At 40.3% G+C, this 22,218-nt stretch overlaps 2 protein-coding genes across 7 annotated transcripts in view; one reads left to right on the forward strand and one right to left on the reverse strand.

The window, feature by feature from the left end:
- Positions 1-17,460, forward strand: part of TRIM55 (tripartite motif containing 55) — a 52,673-nt gene extending 35,213 nt beyond the window's left edge. For 3 of the 5 annotated variants that reach the window (XM_073229598.1, XM_073229601.1, XM_073229602.1), the window contains one exon: positions 16,454-17,460. In XM_073229598.1, coding sequence (XP_073085699.1) covers positions 16,454-16,576 — 123 coding nt within the window. In that variant the 3' untranslated portion in view covers positions 16,577-17,460. Of the gene's footprint in view, positions 1-252; positions 341-412; positions 4,388-16,453 lie in introns of those variants that run through there. The other 2 variants (XM_073229599.1, XM_073229600.1) reach the window with 2 other exon arrangements.
- CRH (corticotropin releasing hormone) lies at positions 17,335-20,540 on the reverse strand. Of its 2 annotated transcripts, XM_073229603.1 has the most exons (3): positions 20,265-20,540; positions 18,875-19,483; positions 17,335-18,756 (listed from the first exon to the last, which is right to left on the reverse strand). In XM_073229603.1, the coding sequence occupies exon 2, from the start codon at positions 19,467-19,469 to the stop codon at positions 18,879-18,881; it is 591 nt and encodes a 196-aa protein (XP_073085704.1). In that variant the 5' UTR covers positions 19,470-19,483; positions 20,265-20,540; the 3' UTR covers positions 17,335-18,756; positions 18,875-18,878. The 2 variants fall into 2 exon arrangements, with proteins under 2 accessions (XP_073085704.1, XP_036854121.2); XM_036998226.2 differs by lacking the exon at positions 20,265-20,540 and having other exon boundaries at positions 18,875-19,656.
- Between the last annotated feature and the right edge of the window lie 1,678 nt (positions 20,541-22,218).

The following is a 22,218-nucleotide window of genomic DNA, read 5'->3' on the forward strand; positions in this document are numbered from 1 at the left end:
ATTTTGAGTTAAAATAATGGAGTGGAGAACTTTTTAGAAAATGTATGAGACTTTCTACAAAGTTTCTGTGATTTCTTACATATTTAATGGAAGCTGAGTCAGGAGGAACTGTTTTCTGTAAATAGTAGTGGAATACTCCATAATAGGAGCACATAATAAGACTCCAAACCAAAATGAAAATTCCATCTAAATGATGTTGGAAAATATTATTTGTGATAACATCAGTGAAGCTTTCTTCTTGTTTTCTCACAGGAGTTAGCAATCTGCCTAGCACTTTTGGCTTTTCTTACACTTCACTACATCTGGCGTCAGATTCAGTGCTTGATTTTTACTTTAATGGGTAGGAAATATTTTCTTTTCCCTATACTAACAATCTCATGTAATTTCTCCTATAATGTTCCTCTTCTTACAGGCCCAGAGATGTAGTTCTCCCCAACTGTGAGGCTTAGCCATCTAAAAAGAACCATTTTCCTAGACAATGCCTGTGGCCTCAAGCTCCCTACAAGGCAACCACTTTCTTGAGGCACTTTCCTGAGAATTGCTCCTTTGTCTCATTCTGCATGAAGGGGAACCCCGACTCAGAACAGTGACTCAGTGGGCAATTATTCAGTAATCTGATAGGAATGAACTTTCCAGTGTGGCCAGTAGGGGAAGATAATTTCAAAAGGTACCCATAATGTTGTGAGGATTCACTGATCTTAAAGGGAGTACCCAGAGTCATTCAGCAATATGTAGGGTTTCTAGATTACGTAGCAGTATTTCATCTGCTTACACTGGAGGTGCCCAGGAGGTGGCCAGATGACTTCTGTTAAGGATATGTGGGCAGTTCTTACGCTGGTGAGCAGGTGGGGATAGGTGTGTTCTCAGTTCTCTTTAAACTCTCAGACTCTACAGTGTCTCTCGTAGGAGAGGAGGGCCTTAGAGAAAGATGCCCTGGGTGCGGTGACACTATGGGGACTTCAGGCAGGTGAGAGCTGAATGTTAAAGAGCCAGGAGGTCAGTGTTCATCTACCAGCCATAAAGAATTAGAGCCATAAAAAAAGTCATGAAGCCAACAAAAGGCATATTATTTTTGAGACACCTTTCTCATAGTTGAGCCTTTTCTTGATTACTATTATGAGGTTTGCTTAGGAACTGATACTTACTCCTTAATAGCCAGTTGAATAGGATCAGTTTAATTAATAATATTTAAAGATTCAAATCCCATGTACTTTTGAGTCAATGACCCTGTTGGACCCGAGACCCACTTCCCTGTGCCTGAAGCTCAGCAGTAATGCAGGGTGACTGGTGCTGAATGGCCTCAGCTCTCTAGCTCAGTGCATTTTCTCTGGGTTGATATTATCTCTGCTATGTCATGGAAGCTCCCACCATAGTTCCTGTCTGCCTCATTGGTTGTCTGCACAGCAGTGACAGTAGCATCTCCATGGATCCCTGTCATGTCTCTAACTACATGTAAGTAGGACCTGCTCCCAGTGGCTAATAGTCAGCCAGAAACCTGCATAGCCTAGAATCTTCTGAGTGTCCTTATAATCTGCTCAGGTGCATACCCCTCCTCTTGTCATTATCTGTAGTGAAGAGCAGTGGGTGGGAGTATTGGCTGTGGACTCAGTGGGACAAATGGGGACAGGGAAAACTCCATGCTGTAATGGGATATCCTGATAACTGTGGATCTGAAAAATTGATGATTTTAGTTTACATGCTGAGAATTCAGGTTTTGGGCCTCATTGCCATATATCCTTGTAATGCTTTCCTGAGGTTGCACAGGGAGAGTCATGCTTCTTGTCTGCTGTCCACTGAGCCCATGTTATGTATGCAGACATTCATGTGCCTCTCTGGCGAGATGAGAGCGAGGTAGGTGGGGCTGGAGTGAGGTAGGGTGAATTGACATTCGGTATTTCAAGGAACCTTGCTTTGTAGTTGTTGTTTAAGGGCCTTTCACTTAAAGAAGGAAATCTATTCACAAGTGAGTACCTCTCTGTGATCCCTGTCTCATATGGACAGGTCATGGAGACTTCACAGCAGTATCATATCCTGGCCTCAGTGAATTTTTTGCAGGCCTGATTGACCTTCATCACCTCAGAACCCTGCTCTGGAGTTCCAATGCACGGTTACCTTGTAATTTCACAGTTCAACATGTATTTCCCTGGACATTTAAGATATGGTACAAAAGTTCTCCTGGATTCCCTGACCTTACCTCTCTTTACTGTATGAGGTTGCCTAGAATCTCAGAAGCCTCTCAGGCTCACTTGTTAATCTGTAACCTTACAACAGTCTGCGTCGGTGAAACTGCAACCCTTTTAAGAAGGCAAATGTTCTGCTTCAGGTGCTTTCCTCATGGCCATTCACACAGTGAAATACGCCCTTGCTTTTGATGCCTGTGACCTCTGATGCCTACAATCTCTCCTTCATCATGTACCTTCTCTCTTCACCTAATCGTACAGGCGGATTGTGTGTTAGAAACTGTTAGGGCAAAAACCAGACATCAGTCCTCTCCCAGTGGTGAATGGAGATTCTGCTTTTTTAGATCAGAGGAGCACTGTTGCCTGCCCCGCTCTCATTCTCAATCCAAACTTTATTTCTTAACAAGGTTTGGATTCAGTCTCAGGGCAAATTTGAATCTCATAGAAAATAGATTCTTCTGCAGGAAAAACAATTCTGGGTCACACCTAGAAACCCCTAGAAAACCCCATGAAAAAGGTCACACCATGCAAACCCTTAAATGTGAATCAGTCTTTGGTTGCAAAATCACCCTCAAGTTTTCACCCCTCTAGACCATACCTGCTGTACGCTTAGTCTGGTGGAAACATTTTATCTACTTCATGTGTTAGTTTTAAAATTTATTTTGAATAATTATACCATGCCTTGGTCAACCTCAAAATACAGATCTATAGATATAGATATAGATACACAGATACAAACACAGATATTTGCAGAAGTGGGAGCTGCAACAATGGAAGCCCCTCCCTATTCCCCTTCTTCCTTTCCAGTGAAGCTTAGTGGCCTTGTGGGGAAGAATTTGTCTAAACCATTTAATCAGAGCAGTTCAAGGAACAGAGATTTCCAGAGAAATGTCTCCCTATTTGGTGGATTTACTTGGCAGCTGCTCTGGTTGACACTGAGCTGGCGGGGCCATGGCAGCTGCCTCAAGGTCAGGGGAGCCCCAACCCCCCAACCCACCCCAATGAGAACCAGTTGCCCAGGGGACACAGATTTTGACGTTAAAATCTCTGCAGTTGCCACCTCTTTAAAGAAACACAGCTCATATATTTCACCTGATCATGAAGTTGTAGTTGTAAGAGACCCTAAAATCTTTACCATATCAGTTATGTTTCAAGAATAGAATATCTATTTTTCACATTCCATTCTTTAAGCCTGAAAATAGACAAGTTGGGTAGAATTTCTTCTAAGGTCCATGGCACTGGATAATTCAATGAAATTAAGAAAATGGACTTAAGTTCCAATCTTGCCACTTCTGCACATGATTTTGGGCATTTAATTTCTTTGGGCCTCAGTTTTCTCACTGGGAACTTACTTACTGAAAAGGTTCATCTAGTTATACAACATTAGAAAGTGAAAAAGCCTAGTACTAAGAATCTTATAAATTGTTTCCAGATGTTTTCTTTGTTTTCTTTGGGAAGGTTATGGATTTAGGCCTGACACCAGTCATTATGAGTGACACTAATAACAAGATGCTCAGAGAAATAGCCCATTGCATTTCTTAAAATATATGTCTTGTCTTGAAGCTCAGACATAAATCCCCATTTCTCAAACTGTTTTCCAAATGTCAACCCATTTAACTGAATGTTTACACGTCTGCTATTGCCCCTTTAGATGCCATAAAATCCATAAAATTCATGATGGTTCAATTCTGAAGTCCTCCCAAAGGTACTTAAAGATCTCATTGCCCAGGGGAGCAAAGCCTTAAATTAGAGGCAGTCACAGAATATTAGATGAATGAAGAGAGATGAAAGATATGTGATTTTAAAATTTTACTTATTTTAAGTGTACAGTTCAAGAAGTTTAGACAAATGTATAGTATTGTATCACCATTGTCACAATTACGATATAGAATATTTCTATCACTCCAAAAAGCTCCCGTGTGTGCTTTTGCATCCCAGCCACTGTTTTGCTTGTCATTATAGTTTTGCCAGTTCTAGAAGGTCATATAAATGAAAACAGTATGTAGACTTTTGTGATTGGTTTCTTTCACTTAGCACAATGTTTTTAAGAATCATCCATTTTCTTGCATGTATCAGTAGCTCATTTCTTTTGTTTCTGAGTAGTATTCTACTGTACAGATAAATCATAATTTATCTATTCATCACTTGATGTATGGTTGTGTTGTTAGCCATTTGGCTATTATAAATAAAGTTGCTATGAACAGTTATCTATAGGTCTTTGTGTGAATGTATGTTTTCATTTCTCTTGAGTAAATACCTAGGAGAGTGAAATTGCTAGATTGCATGGTAAATTCATGGTTAACTTCATAAGAAACTGTCAAACTTTTCCACAGTGGCTATTCAATGTTTTGTTTCCACTAGCAATGTAAGAAAGTTCTCCTTACTCCACCTTCTAACCAGTACTTAGTATTGTGTCAATCTTTTGTATTTTATCCATTCTAATGGGTATGTATAATATGTAGTTTTAATTTGAATTTTCCAGATGACTAATGATGTTTCACATCTTTCCATATACCTCTTAGTTATTTTTTTGTTTTTGATGAAGTACCTGTTTATATATTTTGCCCACTTTTTGTTGGGTTACCTTCTTAGAGAGTTATAAAAGCTTTTTATGTATTGTGGTAATACATTATCAGACTCCTTATTACACCTGTTTTGCAAATATTTTCTCCTCGTCAGTGGCTTGACTTTTCATTTTCCTAACGATATATTTTGAAGAATAAACATTTTTACTTTTCATGAACTTTAATTCTCATTTTTCTCTTGATCATTTGTGCTTTTTGTGTTCTATTTAAGAAATCTTTTAACTCAAAATCACAGATTTTCATCTATGTTTTCTTCTAGAATTTTTAATAGTTTTCACTCTTAAATTAGATCTAAGATAATTTTAAGTTAATTTTTATATATGTGAGATAAAAATCGTTTTATTATTTGTTTGTTTTCCATATAAATATTCATTTGTTCCAGTACTATTTGTTGAAAAGACTATCCTTTCTCTCAGTGATGAGTTTGTAGAAATTCAAATGACCATATATATGCAGGTCTACTTTTGGATTCTCTTTTGAACCATTGACATGTATGTTTGTCCCTTTACCAATACGATACTGTCTTGATTATTATAGCTTTAGAGAAGTCTCCAAATCAGGTCATGTAAGTCCTCTATTGGTTTTATTTGGCTTTACTGGTTTTATTTTTTGTCTATTTTCTATTTTATTCCTTTCTGCTCTTTTATTATTTTCATCCTTATACTTACTCTGTGTTAATTTTCTCTTCTCTTCCTAGTTTTTTAGGGTAGAAACTAGATTACTGATTTGAAATCTTTCTTATTTTCTAATATAAGCATTTAATGCAATTAACTTTCTTCTCATCACTGCTTTAGTTGTATCCCACAAGATTTGATACGTTGTATTTTCAATCTAATTCAAAATATTTTCTAATTTACCTGTAGTTTCTTCTTTGACCCATGGGTTATTTTGATGACTACTATTTATTTTCTAGATATTTGGAGATTTTCCAGCTATCTTTGTTTGATTTCTGGTTTGATTCTGTTGTAAAGAGAGAATATTCTTTATATGATTCCATTCCTCTTAAATTTATTAAAATTTGTTTTATGGTCCAGAATATGATCTACCTTGGTGAATGTTCCATATGCTTGAAAACATATTTTTTGTTGTTGAGTGGAGTGACATTTATAGAAATGTCAATTAGGTCAGCTGATTGATACTGTTGTTTAAGTCTATCATATCTTTACTGATTTTCTGTTGTTCTGTCAATTGCTGAGAGAGGAATTTTGAGATTTCTGACTGTAATCATGGGTTTGTCTATTTATCCTTGCACTTCTGTCAGTTTTATCTCATGTATTTTGAATCTGTTTAGGAGCATTCATACTTAACATTGTTATATTTTCTTGAAGAATTTATCCAAAGATAAGTGCTAAGCAAAAAAAAAAAAAAAGTTCTTTTCTCTTTTTGTGTCTGCCTGCTTGATGGGTGTAAAGAGGGTCCTCATTCACATGTACTATCTCTTAAGGTAGCTCAGAAAAGTTAGAGGGCAGGTAAGGAGAACCTGTAGGAGGAGGGTGCTGACAATCCTTAAGGCATTCCGATGGTTGACTGTGGGGACGGCCTCATGGCCTGAATCTAACAACCTGTCCTCCTTCCTCCTCCAGCTATGGGCAGGGCCAAGCATAGCAAAAGCTGAGTTAGCTGAGGTGCCTGATGCTTTTAAGTGACTAAGCTGAGCTTTCAATCGTATAACTAGTTGTCACTGGTATGTAGGACGCTACTTTTAGTTTTGATATGAACTGCTTTATGAGCTAATATCTCTGTATGTTTTCATGACACACCTATACCCTAGTTCATTCCTTGATCAGTCTAAGTCGGTTTTCATAGAACTGCAGAGGCCACCCTGACTTGGGCCAGGGACTGCCAGCGCGATGCTGTCCTCTTGGCTGAGAAGCTCCAAGATTCTCAGGCCAAGTGTTGACAAGTAGGTGCAGAAGGTCCCTTCTCCTGTCTCCCGTGTTCCTAGATCCTTCCTCTTTACAATATCATGAACTCAGAGCCAGAACCTCAGGAACAACATGGGCCACCCACACCTTAGAGCTCCTCACTCTGAAATGGCAAAAGGGAGGTGTGGAAGTCAAGGCCACTGGGAAAAGTGTCACCAAGAAAACCAGCTCATGGCCATTGTAGTCCCCAACCTAGACTCTATAATATTATCTTGTGAGGTTATAAATGTGCTCCCAAGGGAAAATAAAAAACATTTCATTAAAGAAAGAGAGGGAGAGAGAGAAAGAAGAGATAGAGAAAGAGAAAGGACCTATGGCTTAAATGGTTAATAAGACAAGAAGGGGCTAACGAAGATTTTTCTCCCTTCTCAAGCCCAGGCTCTCAGAAATCAGTATGTGTGACACCAGATCTGAGACCTTATCACATTTCTTATCATTCCAAGATTCTGTCCCCTTGAAAATATTCACATTTTTCTAAACCAGACTAAACATTAAGCCAAACTTCCAAGGAGAAGCAGCCAGGTGGAGCCTTTGGTCTCTACAAGGCATCATATGCAAAAAGATAAAATCATTTCCGTGCAAATTACCTTTGAGATCAAAACATTAGTTCTGATTTCAAGGGCAAATGTCAACTCCACCTGCCACCAGAGACTGGGAGGTGAGAAAGGCCATAGGCCAGAGAGCCAGAAACTGCTTTTCTGAGCAAGATTAATTTCACAAGGTATTACAGAACATTTAAAAAAATAAAGCAGGAGACCAAGAACATGATTTCCCATGAGTGTGACTATAGGTCCTGTGTTCTTTGAAATGATCTATTTAATTTTCCAAAACAAACTGAAATGAATAAAAATTTAACTGTGTTCTCTAAATTTAATTGAGGGATTCAGGGTGTCAAATTATTTTCAAACAGAAATCCCTACTGAGAGCAATTGCTTGTGTTTTATGAATCAGGAGACTCAAGTTTATAAATCACTGATATACCAGGTGCTCTCACTGTGCTGGAATTTAAGCTTGGTAAAAATAGAAAATTGATCAGTGCTCAGGGCTGGACTACATTTATTTACTCCATTAACACTGTCCAGGACTTAATAATTCTGGAAACTTAAGAAGTTATGATAATGAAATGCACGCATTTTTACATAGAAAAAAATTGTAGGAGAGAGGTTCTTAAATAAGTAAGTTTTAATGAAACCATTACATTAATATTATTAATGTGTTTTCATTTATATCCTACACCTGCAATTTTCTTTCTCTGGACTTTTTTCCTGCTGGGAAAATGGCATCTTAATAAGTATCAATTTGGGAGCCTTTCTAGAAAAAAAAAATCTATACTAAAACTGTGCGACTATATTTCTCACGATCAGATAGCATCCTTAGTAAATGTCATTTTAATAGGAACCTAAAATGGATACATCCATTTTAAAGAGAGAAATACAATGTAAATTGTATGTGAGCTGGTGTAATGAATTCATTTTCCCTGGCAACCTGGGCCTACAGCTCTACAATTCCAGGAAAACACTAAGGCAGGCACCAGCGAGAGCTCTCTGGGGGAGTTGTTATGACACAGCTAGTTGAATTTTTCTTCCTGTGTTTTTAAAGTGTTCATTATTCTGATTTAACCTAAGACCCTTGTTAGTGTTGTACATCCTGTGGATTTTTTCTGTCTTTATTTATGTACCTCAGTGATTTCCATGAAATGCCTTTCCTCCACTACAACCCACCAAACAAAGAATTAATCCACCATCATGTTAATGCATCTAAGAAACTAGCTCCATGTGGCCATGGCTGTAACTCGTGTGTACATTGCTGTATCATTTACAGAGTCTTTCATAGAGATATTCTTACTTAAACCTCACAACAACCCTGTAAAGAAGGAGTTGTTAGATTTACCCATTTTACAGTGGAGAATCAGAGGACGAGTGACCAGCTCAGGATCACAGAGCAGCCAGGACTTGGCGCCTGGTGATCCCTAGTCCTCCCCCACGGAGTGTGTACGTGCAGTGTAACAACAGGAGGCTATGTGGCAGCGAGGAAAAGTGAGTGAATCCCCACTGTTAAAAGACAAAATTCAACTGAGTAAATTTGAAGATTTAATTAGTTTTATTAAACAATTCATGAATTGGGCAGCATACCGTCTAACAAGGAGACATATGCTCTGAGGAGTTGTACAAAATGGAAGATTTTTATAGGAAGGAAGGTGAGGCAAGTGCAGAGTCCAGCTCTGCAATCCCACTGAACCTAAGAGGGGTGAGTAGAGGATGAAGAAAAACACAGAGGATAGCAAGAAAAACACAGAAATCAAAGTTGGGATCAAGAGGTCCACCGACCTCTGATGGCGGACCAGTGGCGCAGTTTTAATTCTTTGCACAGCTTATGTTATACACAGGCCCACTTCCGGCTGTCCTCAGAAGGTCTTCCTCCTGTTGCCGTATAAACTTAGCTGCCTGCTGCTATTCTTGTACCTCCTTTAACTGGGGGTGGTGCTGGCAGGCGGTTCCTTGAGAGGAACCTGCGGGATGTCGCCGCTGCGCCTTGCTCACGACGGCATCGCAAGAAGTTCTTAGAAAAGAAAGGATTGTTTCTGGGAAGGCCACCCTCCCCTAGAACAGAGAGTCTTGTCAGGCAGATGATGGCGTGGGGGAGCAGAGGGGATGGAGAGGACCCATGTCAGGGATTAACAGCATGATGCTGACCAGAAAATCCCTGACTGGCTGTTAAAAAAGATCATCCCTGGAGTAGATTGAAACTGTCGTTAAGTCTTGGTTTGGGGAATGCAAGCTTCATTTGGGCTTCTTTTAACACCACTTTACCAGGATTGATGTGACTAAGCAAATACAGGGTGACCGACGGCTCCCCTGCTCTGACTCACCCATCACGCACAGGGCATTGGCCCGGCTCACAGTGCACAGAGAGGCTAGGTTTCTAGCCACCACTGCCTGCGGGGAAGCAACTGTCTGCTGCAAACGAAAGATTCCAGTCCATTAGATGTGCCCGTGCTACTGGCCGACCTGCCTCTCTCCATCTGTCTTCCGGTAGGGGGAGGCTGGTCCTGTCCCCTGAGTCTCATGCTCTCAACAGCACCAGCTGCCCCTTTTGTCTTTCAGTTTGTGGTCACCATTAACAATTTTCATCCCTTCGTTCTCAACAGTTCCTTTGAGCAAGTTCCTCAGCCTTCTTAAGCTTGAGTTTTCTTTTTCTTATCCTTAGGTTGGCCAGAATAACACTGCTGACCTCCACGGCTCTTGAGAAGAACCTGTTTGGACTATTTGCCTAGCACAGAGTAGCTCCTATCTGTGAGGAATTAATGATCTAATTAGCAGTTCTTTGTAATTCAGTTCTCCTTTCAGAAAGGGTGGGAACACACACACTCTACAGTGTACACACAATTGTCAGGTCCAACCTGAGAAGAAGACGGGCTTGAAGTTTTCGGCAGGCTGTGCTCTCACTGGTGTAGCCTCTCCTTCCTGCTCCCCACCCTGGCCCCAACAATTCCTAGGCAACCTAGAAACAAACCAAACAAAACACGTCATGTATCTTCCTCCAGGTTAACAAAAGGGAGTGAGTTAAATTTCTTCTTCTATCGGACTGAGGAAATTACTCTGGTTTCTCATCTTCCATTTGTAAGCAGGGAGTGGCTAATTGCAAAGGAGTCTCCAGATCAACTCCCTTCCCCCATCCCTTCAGTCACATAGTAGGTACAGCTGTGGATCCTCCCAAGAAAAAAATGCCTTTTAGTGGATGTTTTCCTTCCACAGCTCTTTTGGGATAACTATTTTCTTCTTCCTCTAGAATGCATGGAGACTGGGCTGTATTTTCACAGCTCAGTGCTTCATTCCTAACATACCTTGGTTGCTCTGCCCCCAAGAAGAAATGTCCCCACTTCTGTGAATGAAATGCCTGTGATAGCAGACCTGCCCAACAGAGTTCCCAGGGCTTGAGTTCTCCTGCTGAGTCACAGACATGGATGCCTGGCCCAGGCTCTGGGCTGTTCACTCTTTTCCAACTTGGAATCCACAATACTTATAAGCTCTTCAAGGACCTAAGGCTCAGGAATGCTAAGTAGGTGAGCAGGCCTTTTGAATAAACATTCAAAACATGATCTCAGCATTCCTACTCATACCTGTTTCCAGCATCTGGCTGTGATTCTCTGACCCAGCCTAGCTGGGGCAGGATAGACACAGGGTGGTTGCCCACACAGGAGCCTCAGGGCTAGCTATACCCCTCCTATCCACATTTCTTTTAGGCAAATAGATTTTGTTATAGATGAGCAAGTGTTCTTTGTGTTGGCCTAGAAAAATTGGTATTTAATACCCAGATCCCTCTGTCAGGTTGGATTTGTGTATGGCATTCACAGTGGCAGAGAGGAGATAGAGGCCCAAGTGTGGGGGCCTGGACACAAATTTCCTCACTGCCCTCAATATCTCCTGTGGCCTGGCATGGAGGCTAACATGTCCACAATAATCAACCTTCAGAATAAGGCATGGATATTTCTAGGCAAAAAGCTATCTGCTACATTAAGCTATCATCATCCATTAATGTCTTAGTTGCAACTTAGTTTATCAGATCGATTACTATCACTTGAATAAACCTGAGGCAATGGGACACAGGGCAGGTAGTTTAATGGATCATGATCATGGACAACTGGAGGGAATGATCATTTGGGGAAGGACAGATGTTGGCACCTCATGGAGGCCCTGGGAATCTTACAGGCAGCCTGAGGACACCAGTTACTCATGTAAATGACCTGGCAGAGCTCACTTGTCTACTTTGGGCCAGATTTTAAAAAAAAATTCCCTCCTAAATGTGGCTACCCAAATTTGAACCAGAGTAAATATTGGGTAAGTAGCTGTCAGTTTTTTTCAGTCAGTGAATTATGTGGTAAAAGATGATTTTAAGTGAAGGGGTTACTGGTATTGCCCCCAAACCAAAATAAAAGCATGTTCACCAATCTGCACATGGTTATATTCCCTATGCTAAGTGCCCAGAGACACACCTGGCTTCAATTGAATACTGACAGCAGTTTCAGGCTTTGCCACAAGAAACATGCTAGCTTTTTAAAAAAATTCACAACATTTAGCATAGAAATCAAGCTAAAGATTTCATTGAGTATTTTATTCCTTCTTTGACACTTTCCTACTAAAAACTATCCTTCTCTTAAGAGCAGCAAGCTTGTATGTCCTTAGAGAGCAAGAAGGTAACATTAAAAAAGAAGTTCAGGTAGAAGAAAAATGTTGATAGAAGCATAAATACAAGATAGAGTTTGCCTTCCTCTTTACTCTGAGCATAGCAGTTGTACAAGCACAATGACAAATGGCCACTGAAACCAGCTTTGCATCAGGGGAGGCAAAAGGGAGTGATGGGCACTGTGGAAATCAGGATTGAGAGAGCATACTGAGTCCAAAGACACAGAGCTGCTCAGGTCTCTGTACGGGTTCTAGGTTGCTAAATTGCCACTTTGTCAAGAGAACCTGCAAATCCAGATTTTCACCTGAAGTCTCCTAATTTCTTTAAAAATTTTAATTGTGGTAAAAAAACATAAAAATTAAGATGGTAACCATTTCTAAGCATACAGTTCAGTAACATTAAGTATGGTCACATTGTTGTGCAAACAATCTCCAGAACTTTTCATCTTGTAAAACAAACTCTGTACCTATTAAGCAACAACTCCCAATTGTCCCCTCCGCTCAGCCCCTGGCAATTATTATTCTACTTTTTGTTTCCATAATTTTGACTACTCTAGATTGCTCACATAAATGGAATCATAAGAGTATTTGTCCTTTTGTTACTGCACTTAGCATAATGTCCTCAAGGTTCACCCATGTTGTAGCATGTGTAGGAATTTCCTTTCTTTTTAAAAAGAAGTAAAGCTGAATAATATTCCCTTATACATATATGCCACATTTTGTTTATCAGTTCAATCACTGATGGACACTTGGGGTCCTTTCTACTTCTTGGCTATTGTGAGTAATGCTGCTATGAACATGAGTGTGCAAATATCTGTGTAAGTCTCTGCTTCCAGTTCTTTTGGATGTATATCCAAAAGCAGAACTGCTGGATCATATTTTAATTCTATGTTTAATTTATTGAGTAACTGTCATACTATTTTCCCATTGCAACTGCACCATTTTGCATTACCATGAACAGTGCACAAAGGCTCCTCTTTCTCCGTATCTTTGCACCTGATTATCTAATACTTGCAACTAATTCAAAGTTTTTTTCAAAATACCACTCATCCACACAGTTCAGGCCAAGCAAACAGTGTCTGTAACCTGGAAGGGTCCTGTGCACAGAGACAGATGTCTACAAACCTCTGGCAGAAGGCATGGTTCTCAGTCCCCATGCATATGCAGTGATTCTGGATGACCTAACGTGTCAAGGGTGATGCCTGCACATTACACAGCTCTGCAGAGGAACGCCTCTCATCACTGTTCTTCCATGGAAGGAAACAATACCCTAGGGCCACAAGCTGACTTCATGACATTTGATAGTAACAGGAAAGAAATCAAAGGAAAAGATTTTGTGTTCCTAAATCTGGTTCATGTATACCCAGAATTCCTGGTCAAGTTCATCTAGGAAAAACAGTGTTTCTCTAAGCAAAGGTATATAACTCTTCTGCTAGTCTTTGGTGGATGTTGACTGAATTGCGTCTAACAGTTGACACAGAGGGAAAATGCTGCTTTCCTAGTCCATCTTCTGCTTTCATTTTATGACTAAAACTTGTATTTCTCAAATTCTCTGAAGCCCCATGGCAATAGAGCACAGTGTTAATGGATGGGTTTAAATTTGTTTTGTCACCTGAGGAAAAAGTGTAATATTTAGAAACATTACAGGACCAACAATCCTTTCATCTCCTCTTTATACATCTTAACTAAACTGAAATGCAAGACATGCTCAAAAGCAGACAGAAGAGATCAGTACTTGTAATTTTCTGTCCTTGGTTTGGCTGCCTAAGACATTCATATTCCTACAAAATGGCACTTTCTGTGATGGAGGAGAGCCAGCATTTCAAAAACTAAAGAAATACATATACACAATTCCATTTGGGAAAACACAAGAAAAATGACTGCTTATGATTTAATGAGTTGTGCTTATAGAAAGGAGGTTTCTAAATCTTTACCTCATTATTCTTCTATGAGAGATCCAGATATAAAGTTGAACCACTTGGAAATACAATAGACAAGGTCATGAATAACCATCGCTACAACATGCTAAAGGAATTAAGTCATATAAATGATAGCCAGTTCTGGAAAGATGAGCCTTGCAAATACAACTGTCTTTCTGTACTGGGGATAACTGCTATTGTATACAGCGCCTTATAAAGACTCCCCAAGTGATGCTTCATGGCAGAGGAGCCTCTTTATTAATGAAGGAAGGAAATAGACATTTATAAAGCACTTAATAGAAGTGAAGCATGTGCAAAGTGCTTTGGGTATTTTACTTTATTTATTCAGTTCTTACAGAAACCTTGTGAGATAGGGTCTCATCCTCTATTTTACAAAAGAGAAAACTAAGGCTCAGAGAGGCTAAGTAACTTGTCCAAGTGATACAGCAAATAAGTGGTTAGTTGGGGATTCAAAACCAGGCTAAGCCTCTTTGCATAGAAATTGCTAAGATGGTTGACGGGTCCTCAAGTTTACTTAAACAAGACCAAGGAGATGGTTAATCACCTAAAGATACTCAGGGTAATCTCTGCTCTTGATACCCACTCTGGCACTGGCCTTTCTTCTCTGGAAGATAGCATGGGTCTACATTGTTTGAAGGAAATATCTAAAAACTGCCTAAAACATGGGGGTGTAAAAGCAGCAAACCCAAACTATTTAATGCCAGATTTTGAAGGCTATAGGGTGCTAACAGCTAAAACATTTTAAATGGGAGACAGATTTTAATCTCAAGTACAGAAAAGCACAAAAATATATACAAATCCCCAAAGCAGTCCCAAATGGTTTGTTAGCCACCAGTAGTGTCACAAAGATTATATCCCACCAGAGAAAATACCTTACCAAACTAGTTACACCCTTTAGAAATTCTAGAACAGCTGTCATGAAAGTTCTCCCTAGATTAGGAATGGCCTTCAAGGAAAAGAGGCTACAAAATGGACACTGATGTTTGTCTAGGCATTCACTATTCACTCATAAAAAAGGGTTAGAAAAAAATACTTTACACATCAGTGATATGCCCAGATCACTTGGGGTTTTTGTTTGTTTGTCTAGGATTCATGAGAATAAGGGAGTGTGGTGGGGAAGAGTTTGATGTGCATAAATAGGTACAGGATTCTGTCAGGATGATACTATTTTCCACCTCAAATTCAAGAACTTTAGGGTATCTAACCTATTCCCAACAGAATCTAATAGCAGCCTTTCAAAAAAAAAAGCCTAGTTTTACTTGATGTCTCATTAGTCCTTCATGGAAATCTACATGCTTCAGTTTTATTCTACTGTAACTAACATGACTTCATGGCCCTCCTTAATTTTCTATCAGGGAGCAACGTGGCAGTGGAAAGGATAATCCCAAAGCCATAAGGACTTGTGTCAATTATATTGAACTTGAAACATTACCTCCAAAACATATATTTAGGGTATCTGGTAAGGTGCAGAGCAAACACTCATTTTTCACTTGCAACTATTTTAAGTGACAACAAAACAGCATACTTACCAAAGTTTTGCTTTGTCTGTGCCAAGTATTGTTCCATTCATATGGCAGCTTCATAAAATATCCAGGGCTTCTGAGTTGCATGCATGTGCCTACCTCATTACTTTGAAATCAGTGGCATTCTAATCTGGTGGACAATTTATCAATGAAGTCATCAGAATATGTTAGTCCATGTTTAGTAGTTCTTGTAGGAAGAAATGTTTGCCATGATACCTTTAAATGTAAGGAGTTTGAGTTTATACATCAAAATGCATTTCAGCAAGACTTCTTTATGATTGTCCCTCAATTCATTAAGTTATTTTTTAAACTCAAAATGACATAAATAAATTTCATCTATGAGATTAGATTGATCAGTTACTTCAAAATCATAACTTCTTTCTGTCTGGTATCTGTATAAGATGTCAAAAGATATCTATGTAAAAGATACCGCTTTAAAAATATTGATGTTACTAGAGTTTTATTGCTAGAGAAAAAAAAAGTCCTTCATTATTTACTCAAAACTATACCTGTAGTGTTGCAAAAATTATACTATATATACATATAGCTCTGTATAAGTTTAAGATATGAATGATGTACTTTTGTATATTGTAAGATGAATGCCACAACAGGTCTAGCTAACATCCATCATCTCATGTAGGTAAGAGGAAAAGAAAAAGAAAAAATGTTTTTTCTTTGTGATGAGAACTCTCATGATCTACTCTCTTCAACGACTTTCAAAAACACCATACAGCAAGTGTTAATCACAGTCATGTTGTACACTGTACACTTCTCTAAACCCAAATTTCCATTTCAATGCCATTTTCATCTCACTAAATCATGTACAAATGGACTTAAAAAAAAAAAAAGCAGAATAGCCTGGACTTGGTTTCCTAAGAACCTCCCTCCACTGCATGCATTACTGTTGCCACTCTTTTTTAAAATCATGAGTGTGAATTACTTTCACGGCTCTTGACCATAGCCAAGGTAACCTGAAATTGCTTTCCATCCCTAATAATAATTATGTCCCATATAATTATTATTATTATTATCTTTTCTCCTCAATAGAAAAGTGACTGGACCAACCCAAAAAGGACAGGAGTCTTCTTCCTCTGATTCAGATTTCCTTCTGTTACAGATTGGATTTGAGGATCCTCCCCTCCAGGGACAGGCTGCAGCTTCAGGGAGTCAGAATGGAGCTGATTCTGAGCCAGCTCGCCATGTCTTCTCCTTTTCCTGGTTGAACTCCCTGAATGAATGATGTTCATTCCAATGCTGCCCATTTGTCTGCCTGGCTGAGATGCACACAGGCAGCTGGGAACCTAGATGAAATTAATATGATGCAGGTGATGAAAGGGACCTCTGAAAAGGATTTCTGCAAAACAAACAAAAAAAACAAACCCTTTAATTCTGCATGACTCTAATCCCACATTGAGGAAAAACAATATTTTGAGAAAGAGTTGCAGAAAGCACTGGAAAAAAGGAACTTAATCTTACACAAATCTTTTATTGTGTAGGAAACATTATGAAAGGTGTGTAGGTGTGGTACATGTGGGTGTGTCAGTAACAAGTGGCAAGGGTTGAAAAAAGTGGGCACTACACTTTCGTCTCTAATAAGCACTGGCTTGTGTTATTTTATCATAGCAGCTCATATCCTCTTTCCTCTTTAACAATGCAGGGGTCAGTGAAATTCAATGTTAATTCAGAAGTGACTGATTTATCAATAAATGGACAAAAGGTAAATCATTGACCAAAAGGATGGAATATTTCACAAAGTTTTTCTTTTCCACTATAGATGTCACTAGGTGTATACTCAGAAACGTTCTCTGACTCTGGTGACACTGTCACAGCCCAATGGGCTGAAAGCCCTAGGACATTTCTTGTGACATTTTTCTAATACTAGTTTTAGATATGCAGATATCAGACATTTTAATTGAAAAAGACTTTCCATTAGTAACTGTCTACTTTCTCTTGTATTCACTGAGGCACCAATTTGGTGAACTGTAGGACAACTGCATGTATTTAAATATATATGCACACACAATACACATTTAAAATATGTATATATATTTAAATCATGGTTTTTTTTTTGTTCCACCATAATGCCTCCTTCAGAATGTAACTTTACTCTGTATGAACTCTTAAATAAATGGCATTTCTAACAACTGTCTTATAATAATTTATCCTGTTTCATATTATCTTATTAAACCAATAGTTAAAGAGTATTTAAAGTATCCCAAGGGAAGAGGCATCTTCATGCATCTAAATTAATTTTGAAGTATTAAACATTGGATTGAATTTTTTGATGTTACAACTAAACCACCAAAGATGAATGCATTGTAAAACTAACCATGTGTTGTTCAGTTTTAGAAGTGAATAGAGATAGTTTATATTCCTAGGAATTAAAGTGATTAGTCTTAGCATAAACATAAATGAGGAACATATTTGTGAAGTTATTAAAGTCAAAATATTCTTTATAAGAAAATGTTCCCAAGTGCTACTTTATGGCAAATGGATTTAATTGTTTTAAGTGGAGAGGCTATCAAGTTTCTCCTATTAGAAGTAGGAATTGGAAAATAACTTAGCAAAAAAATATTTTATGATACTAATGTAGTAGCTTGATAAAGTGAGCCTTTCTCATAGAAAAAAAAAAAAGCAGCATGTTGGCCCTATAGTGTGAAGGAATGCCCTCCCTCACCCATTTTCTTTTCCTTTTCACTTTCTCTACCCTTCTCAATTATTTCACATCTTATATTTAATCAGGGTTGAATGTTATTTCCTTTATGAATCAATCTTCCACTTACAGAATTACCAGGTCTTAGAGCTGGAAGCAACTTCCCAAATTATTTAACACATCAGGGGATTAATCTAAGGTAGAGAGATAAGCCCAAGGCAATTGCACTAACTGTGTAAATCCACTAACATACATGTTTGTATTTTTAGTAGAAAATAAAATGCAATGGGTTTTGTTTTTTCTTGTGCTGAAGTCAGTTTGGAGGCAATCAGGAGCTGAGATTATTTCCCCTATAAGCAATGAAGAACAAAAATAAAGTCATGACTACCTTTGCAGCTTTTATTAAAAATATAAATATTCAACATTCTCTTACACAACAAAATTGACCAAGGATTGGAAAGATGTTTTATTACTGAAACATTTACAAGGAAAAGCTGATCCAAAAAGCTTACAGCTTTTGTCTCACCCACCCGAAAGGATAACATTCTCTTTGGTCAGACCACAACAAAATCATCTGGGCGACTTCTTTCTCCTTCTTCAGAACGTTTCCTCCCTGTCTTTAAAACACCATTAAAGACACCTGGAAATGGAAACTAAAAGTAGACAATACAAATAACATTTTGGTATTGTTACTGCACGTGAATACACTTTGTGCATGCTAATTAAGGAGGATAGGCGCTCTTGCTGCACGTCTTCTATGCTTCAAGCTATGTAAAAATAAACAAATGGTATCAGAGCAACGTTACGGCACAGAATACTGTATTAATTTTACTTTTTTAAATAATTTTTTTGTGCTAAATACAGAATCTTTTTTGCCAAACCCACCGTTTCATTTCCCAATAATCTCCATCAGTTTCCTGTTGCTGTGAGCTTGCTGAGCTAACTGCTCGGCCCTGGCCATTTCCAAGACTTCTCGGAGGAGGTGGAAGGTGAGATCCAGCGAGATGGGAGGTTCCTCCGATCGCCTCTCCCTCTCCAGCGTCTCCGGACGGCCGCCGAGGGCTTTCTCGGCGAGGCGCTCCGCGGGACCCGCAGGGCTGTCGGGCTGGCGCCGAGGCAGCGGCAGCTGCTGCAGCAACGCGCGGAAAAAGTTGGCGACCGCCTCGTCCGGCGAAAGGCGGCTGCCGCCGCCTCCAGCGAGAAGAGAAGGGGCGGGCGAGAGGGGAGCAGAGGGGCTCTTGTTGAGGTTACCCAGGCGGAGGAAATATTCCTCCCCCATACGGAGCAGGACGGGCCGAGCTTGCGCCTGTTGGGGCTGCTGGGGCTGCGCCGGCGCCTGGAAGAAATCCAGGGGCTGCAGGGGCTGTTGAGCCTGCCGGGCGCCCGGGACGGACCCCCGGCTGAAGAGGGCACTGCATGGCGAGCAGGGCAGGAGAGCCGCTAGCAGGACGCCCACGGACACGAGCAGCGGCAGCCGCATGTTAGAGGCGCTCGCTGCAGCACAGAGGGGGGCAGAGAGCGGAATGAGAGAAGGGAAGAGATAAAGAAAGAGTTGGTCAGAGTTTAGCTCAACTGGGAGGTGCCCTCGGGGGTCTTCCTACGTGACACCACAGACGCATCTCGCGAGTTGGGGGTGGGCGCTGTCCGCGGTGCTGACGCGCCGGAACTATGACTTCTGTTAGACTTGGCGTGAGAAGGGGGTGCAGAAAAGAGGACACCTGCAGGGCTCGGCGCGGAAGCTCAGCCCCTGGCCAGGCCTGCGTGACCCTTCTCCTTCCGTTACCCCCAGAGTGATGGTCCCTGAGTCCCCTAACAATTCCCAGAACTGATTCCCCGAGCCCTAGAGGAGACCTACAAATTTAAGCTCTCACCCACTCTTAACACCCGCTCCCCCTTTCCGGATGTTTCACGTTCTCCTCCTAACTGAGAACTGCTGCCTCTTCCTCCTCTGACTCCATCTGTGCCCTTGCATCCTTCTCTCGCGGCGGGGAGAGAGGGTCGGGATCGATGGGGGGCTTGTATATAAAGCCAGCGAGGAGTAACTGGCAGTTTGGATACGATGCGCAGCCGTCTAAGTTTGCTTTTGCCACATTCCCGCTACTATCTGAATCTTGATGCGCAGTCAGCATACACACACACACGCACGCACGCACGCACACATAATCACTCACACACTCGCACACATCCGCACAGAGACAGCCGGCTCTGCTGCGCACACCATGGCAGCTCAAGCAAGGCAAAGTTGAAGGCGCATGTCTGTCTAGGGGCTCCCTACCTTCGGAGGCGCTTCTGCAGGTGAGCAGGCGCTGCCGCCTCTCTGTAGAGGAATGTCTCCCGGGCTTTTTCAGGATATTCCTTCCCCTCTCCTTTCTGTCCCCACTCTCTTTCTCTTCCCCTCTTCGCTTTCCCTTCCGTCTCTTAATGGACTTGGGCTCTGAGTTTTCCACACCAGAGCCTGGAGTGGGATTTTATAGCGTCGACCCTCTTCAGAAACCACGCAGCATTTGCCTAATAAGCTGACGCTCTCTTGACAGCTCGATTGCGTGCTAGTTCTGCTCCTGCATAAATCATAGGGCCCTGCCAGGGAACGAGGGGAAGAGTTTTGCTATCTCAACACTGAATCTCACATCCAATTATATCAACAGATATTTATCGCCTCCTTGGTGACGTCAATGAGCCCCAAAATGGAAGGACTTCTTATGACTTGTCCATTGACAAAAATTCTTGAATGAGATTCCCCAAGTGTGAAAACATACTGACCTCTTACAATGAAAGGCCAAACTGAGGGTCGGAAAAAAGCGAATGGGAGGGGAGAGGAAGGGAAAGTGCCAGGCATGAGGTCTATCAATGTACAATCCTGCGGGGAGGGCAGCAACCAGTTGCAGTGGGTGGATGTGGATCACTGTCCTCCCTCTCCCACCTAATTTCTCTGACCAGTTGTCTTGGGCAACACCTCAGTATCTGAAAAATACCCCTTTGCTAGAGACAAAGTGTCCCATCACCTTTCACAAGAATGAAGAAAGAGAAGATGAAAGTGCAGCTTTTAAGCCTCTTCTGCTTTTTCATCCCAAGAACAGATAAAGGAACCATCAGTCTGCAGAGGCAAGACCAGCAAGTCTAAGAAAAGCAGCTTAAGTTTTTTAAATGATGACAAGAGCTACTTCCAGATGCAGAGGTACAAACCAAGTTCTGTCAGGGATGCAAAAAGATTTTAAATTCTCCCAGAAACTAGCAATTCCTCCTCTGTCTTTCTCAGAATCTGAAATTAGTTGTGGAATTTTCTATTCCCAAATTAGAGAGAGAAAGGACCAGTAAAAGGTGCATGAGTTAAATAATCTTTAGTCTATGCAGTGCAAACCCAAAGAGAGAAGTATCTATTTCTAACGTCCTATTCTATATTGGAAAAGGTTCACACTGCCAGATAACAAGGCTGAATCCATCAGTTGCATGCTTTCATTGATGAATAGTAAGACTGTGAAAGGGTAACCTCCTTCATTTTATTTCCAAATACTATCAATACACTATAGTATCCATCTCAGGGGCACCCAGGTTTTTGCTGTTGTTTTATAATTTACTTTTCCAAATTCAATGTGGTCCATGGAAGCCTAATAAGTAAATGCTCTCTGGCATTACTACAGAATGAAATACTAAGCCTATGAAACCACAAATTTCAAGTGAATTTGACACTGTCATATAGGTAGGAGGCAATTACCTCTAATTTTTCAATTCAAAATGGAATTCCAAACTCTGGTGTCTGTGATTTAATTCAGTTTTTAGATAACCATCAGAGTTGTTTGTCAGAAACTTCCTGTTCCTCATTTCTGGTTACCTATGCTGCTTCCTTTGCAGCTAACATGACAAATGACACAATATATATTTCAACCCCTATTTTGGGTCTATACTAATTCACAACTACTCTTAGAAACAAAAGGAAAGTAAAAAGAGAAATGCTTAACAGTTTCCAGAGAATTCAGCTCAAGGTTGGATCACTATGATATGGAACATAATTTTGATATAAGAACAGAGAAAGGAGCGTGTCTTCTGGGAAAGATGTGAGTTAATAGAAGATCATGATTGTGGAAAAACGTTGAGCTTGTAGAGGAAAGCTGTTTTATGTTGGCAGGGGACATACAGAACCTTAGGTTTCATTATCATGGGCTTTTTTTCCCCTTCATGTTGGAATGGGTCTCAAGTTCTTGCTTACTTTCTTGCATGACTCTTTCTCTGTC

The sequence above is a fragment of the Manis javanica genome, chromosome 2 (genome assembly GCF_040802235.1).
Source record: "Manis javanica isolate MJ-LG chromosome 2, MJ_LKY, whole genome shotgun sequence".
In the NCBI taxonomy this organism is placed as follows: domain Eukaryota; kingdom Metazoa; phylum Chordata; class Mammalia; order Pholidota; family Manidae; genus Manis; species Manis javanica.